Raw genomic sequence first — 4,613 nt, forward strand, 5'->3', positions numbered from 1 at the left:
CAACCAGTAGCCTGGGCGTTTGTCACATCGTGCACAGCTGCCTTTTCGCTTGCTTTGCGTTGCGTGCGCAAAGGTCCATGACCAGGTGATTGGAGCGAAGCCATCCGGGGGCGGAAACCGAAGGGTAACCAAAGGGATGCGTGGTCATGTATGGCATGCTGCCGATCCCGCACGGTGCACAGCAAGGATCTGAACGTCTCACAACATCTTGCCGGATGCGGATTTCACTCGCAATGCAGATGCCAACATTCGGCACCTTCCGCCATCTTCATTCCGCCTGACAGACGTGCGTATGCAGCTCTTTAGCTGCTATGGTTGGGAAAAGGTTGCGGTAAACACCGCAGCAAGAAAAATGAACCTCGACACGTTTAAATTAAACCAAAGGAAGCACACGTTTGCAATCGTCCGTGGCATCTTTATCCAAACGAGATCTATCCCGTCGAGTTGGTTGGAAGGAACCTTCTCAGGTCGTTGGTCAACGACTAACTGACTAGGAACCTGCTTGCAATCCAGCGGAAGCACCTTTTCCGTCACTTGTTGGAGTCGCCCTGAACCCTCACGACAGCAGTTGCAAAGATTTGCGGTACGAGAGGGTCGTCCTTAAAAAGGAACCATCTCTCAAAATGGAGATATGTGATGGTGGCTGTATGTTATTTTTAATCCAATAAATCTTCATGGCTCTTCCCTGTGTATGTGCCAGGACCTGGCATTGAGTGTGGAGAAAAAGTAAGACAGGGAGTCGAAGCTTCGCCGGCTTTTTGCGTCCGCCGCCTTGTACCCTGCGAAGGACAAACCGCAGACACAGAAAAGGTAAGGGTCATGATGTTATTACTGCGATTTCTCAATTGTGATCAAGCGCCTGGATGGCGCATCGGTGGACGCTCTCGCTTTAGCAGCTCAACGCTTCGGACGCCGCCGCGTTGTTTCTTGCTTCTGTGTCGTTTAATTTTGTGATTCTTTCATGTGTCTTGGGTGCACCGTATTCGGAGTCTGCGGTGTCTGCTTCCCGAATGAATTGGTTCTAGTTTTTCCGCTTCCAGCTGTCTCCGGTCGCGGGAAGGGTATCTTTCAGAATCGTCTTTCCGTCTTAGACGTATATCTAATGATTCACTGTTAGCTGCTCTCAACGGTTGTGATCCGTGTCCCCGCCAATGTCGGAATCCATATAGTTGTTTAGTCTGTATCCTGTTGAAGCTTTTGATTTCAAACCCCTAGACATTTTCTTTACCTAACATTATTTAACATTTATTATGCAGTCTGGTGTTTTGTGATTTCCACCTGTTAAACTCTGCACACCTTGCCTTCCTTTGCCTTAAGCAGGAACGATAGCGCTTAATCACCCACGGGCAAGATAATCAATCATCAGCAAGCAATATCGCTCCACCAAGCTGCGATGAAGACGCTGTCGTCACTTTTCCTTCTCTTCCTCGTGGTGGCCCCCGGGCTGCTGCTGGCGCGGACGGGCACTGCCGCCAAGCTCCGAGGGCTGGGAGCGCTCAGGGCGGAGACGACGGCCCTGTCGGACGGGAATGAGGCAGGTAGGCAAAAATTAGCAGGGTGTGTGTGTGTGGTTGTTACAGTGGGGATGGCCGACCGGCCGATGTCTGTCTGTCTGTCTGTCTGTCTGTCTGTCTGTCTGTCTGTCTGTCTGTCTGTCTGTCTGTCTGTCTGTCTGTCTGTCTGTCTGTCTACATGTATGTATGTATGTCTAATTACCCTGATATGTGACAGCGAGTCCGCTGTAGTCCCACACGTAGCCGGGTAGCTAGGTGTTGGCGCTGAGCGGGAGGCTGGGCGCTGACCCCCCTTCCCCCACATTGTTTGCACTGCTGCAGGAGCCGACCTGGACATGAAGTATGCCGCGGAGGACAGCGGTCAGGCGGCGGATGTGGGGCCCGATAGAAGGGCCGCCGCGGAGGCCGCCACAGCAGCCCTCTGGCCCTACCCCTGCATTCCCCTTCGCCGGCTAGCTCAGCTTCCCGCCGACACAGCGCTTCCATTGAGGCCCTGCCCCGACTACGACTTCCCGGATTATAACCCGCCCCCTCGGAAGAAGCCCCCCCCGCCACCGCCGCTGAAAAGGCCACCCCCTCCGCCGCCTGTGAAACGGCCGCCCCCTCCACCGCCAATGAAGAGTCCCCCTCCGCCGCCCCCGCGCAAGAGGCCGCCTCCGCCCCCCCCGCGCATCATTCGCGATCCGTGTGACTGGCTAGCAAAAAATGTTGATGCAGCGCTGTTGCCCATCCAGTGCCCATGAGGAGGATGGTTTGCGGTTAAGACGGCTGGTGGGAAAGACGAATATGCCAGAGGACCGTCGGCGGGTTGATAATTGACATGTATATACCTGTACATATGTTAGCTAGCATTGAATTGAATTTGCTCGTTACGTTTCCGTACTATGCCGTTTCGTACGTTTCAACCTGATCCCCAACGTCAATTTCAAAATGCCCCATGCCAGAGATGTCACTCGTGTTGCATTTGTGGCATTTGATATCGCTGTTAAATTATTAACAGGAGCCCCGCACGACGACAGACAAGTACAGTTTGTGTACTAATGCGTACATTCCTTTGTGTACCTGTCACCTATTTTTGTTCCTTTGCCGGGCTTTGTTTGTTTGGTGGGACGCGCCAAGACAACACCCTCTCATGTAACGTTCGATCTTTTCCGTCCTGTCGGTTATTCAGTTAGACGATTACGTGTTTTGCCACTAGCCCCTGCACGCTGGTCGCTGGCTGGCGGCATTCCGGTGGTCGGTACACCACCGGACAACAACGGTGTAGGTCTGGCTGGTGTCGTGTAGAGGTAAAAGAACCACCAAAGATAGTAGACCGCCTTTTAGAGTCAGTAGACAAATTTAACCAGCTAACCAGCCCTTCGCTGCCTTCTCCCCTCCCTTGCACACCGCCTCGCCTTGTGGAAGAGCAAGGGGGGCGAGGCGAGGCAGCTTGTAAAGCCACATCAGCAACCTTCTTTCAGAACAGACGCTAATATAATGTCACGCCCGATGGATCCGCCCGAGCCACCCACTGTGGGTGTGATGTGTGGTCACGTTAGCCACGCCACGTCTCGTCTCTCTTGAGCCCACGTCACGTCTCTCTTTTTTTTAATGTCATGTCGGGAGAAAAAGCCTTTTTTGTTTGTGTTATGCCTCGTGTTGCGTCATCATGATGTTGCAGCCTACAACTTGCAACTTCGCCCAGAGGCTCCAGCTCCGTGACCTCGTTCATACATTCATATGAATATTCACACGTATCGCCGGAGGGTTTCACCGTAGATTTGGCCTTTTGATTGATCGACACGATGCCATCGCCACCAAACGCAACACCTCAATCAAATTAAAAATCCCCCACCCCCTTGGTGGGGGTGCGCCACCCACCCCCCACCCACCCCCGGGTAGTGCTGGGCTGCTAATGGACCCTCAGTTGCTAGCATGCTCTGATAAGCGACGATAAGGGACACCAAGAAACAACCGGCAACCGGCAGCACGCGGACGGCGCTAGGGCGCTAGGACCAGCTGCGCTTCAGATCACCACCTCCTCCTCCTCCATACGACAGCTCCATCCGAGCCGCTCTTGGCCCGTAGGACTGCTCTAAAACTTCCTGCTCTGCTATGGGCCCTTCGACACGTTGACCTCAGCTCCCTCAGCTACCGCTACCGCTACCGCTACCGCTACCGCGACAGTGGCGGTGGCGGTGGCGGTGGCGGTGGCGGTGGCGGTGGCGGTGGCGGTGGCGGTGGCGGTGGCGGTGGCGGTGGCGGTGGCGGTGGCAGCACAGTCCGAATGCACTTTACACGCAGGGGGTTGCGTATGTGAGAGGCCCATACACCATACCCGCCACCAGGAGACGTCACTCAGGTCGTCATCGTTGTCATCGTCACACCCCTTCGCCCCGAAACCACACCCATCCATTCACACCCTCCATCGTGCGGAAAAACACTCCAAACAGCACTCCGGTTTCTCACCGCCCGCGGCGGATTGAACCGCCCCTTTCCCCCCTCCCCTTATGAATACGTATGTACACTGTGCCGGTGTGCTTCAGCCAGCCAGCCAGCCGGGCAACCTGCCTGCCAATCAGCCGGTGATGGCAACACCCCGCCCATCCCAACAGACCCACCTGCTCGTACGACAGTCATAACCCGCCCTCCACACCCGCCCTCCACACCCGCCCTCCACACCCGCCCTCCACACCCGCCCTCCACACCCGCCCTCCACACCCGCCCTCCACACCGCAGCGCTGAGGGGGAATGCAACAACAGTCATACATGCGGCGGCGGGCGGTGAGGTTACGAGGTGTATATTCCCCTCCCCTCCTGCGTATGCGGCCATCGCGGGTTCCGGACCGTCGTAACACTTAGCACGTTACCTCATTCAGCCAGCCAGCCAGCAAGACAGTGTCAATGGCTGAGCGACGTCGTGGTTTACCCCCCGTTTGTAACGCTGTCCCCTTCTAACTGAGCTCGCAAAAGCCCCCACAGTGGTGGCTACTGCCGACCACTACTGCCGTCACACCCCACGTGGAACTACAGCTGGTTGCTTGTCGTACAGCTGGTTAAAGCACCGACGGCGGCGGCGGCGTCCCCAGGTGCAGCTCATGTACGGCCAACCCGGAG

General features: G+C 55.8%; 2 protein-coding genes across 2 annotated transcripts in view; one reads left to right on the forward strand and one right to left on the reverse strand.

Moving 5' to 3' along the window:
* Positions 1-1,393: 1,393 nt before the first annotated feature.
* VOLCADRAFT_94733 (uncharacterized protein) lies at positions 1,394-2,257 on the forward strand (the record flags this gene model as incomplete). The annotated part of the gene is made up of 2 exons (XM_002953863.1): positions 1,394-1,538; positions 1,836-2,257. The coding sequence occupies 2 exons, from the start codon at positions 1,394-1,396 to the stop codon at positions 2,255-2,257; spliced, it is 567 nt and encodes a 188-aa protein (XP_002953909.1).
* Positions 2,258-2,855: 598 nt separating this feature from the next.
* VOLCADRAFT_94734 (uncharacterized protein) overlaps positions 2,856-4,613 on the reverse strand; it is a gene marked incomplete at both ends in the record, with an annotated part of 17,793 nt that continues 16,035 nt past the window's right edge. The window contains 2 exons of the mRNA XM_002953948.1: positions 2,856-2,911; positions 4,118-4,237. Of these exons, the coding sequence (XP_002953994.1) occupies positions 2,856-2,911; positions 4,118-4,237 (176 nt within the window). The remainder of the gene's footprint in view (positions 2,912-4,117; positions 4,238-4,613) is intronic.

The sequence above is a fragment of the Volvox carteri genome (assembly GCF_000143455.1).
Source record: "Volvox carteri f. nagariensis unplaced genomic scaffold VOLCAscaffold_39, whole genome shotgun sequence".
Classification (NCBI taxonomy): Eukaryota; Viridiplantae; Chlorophyta; class Chlorophyceae; order Chlamydomonadales; family Volvocaceae; genus Volvox; species Volvox carteri.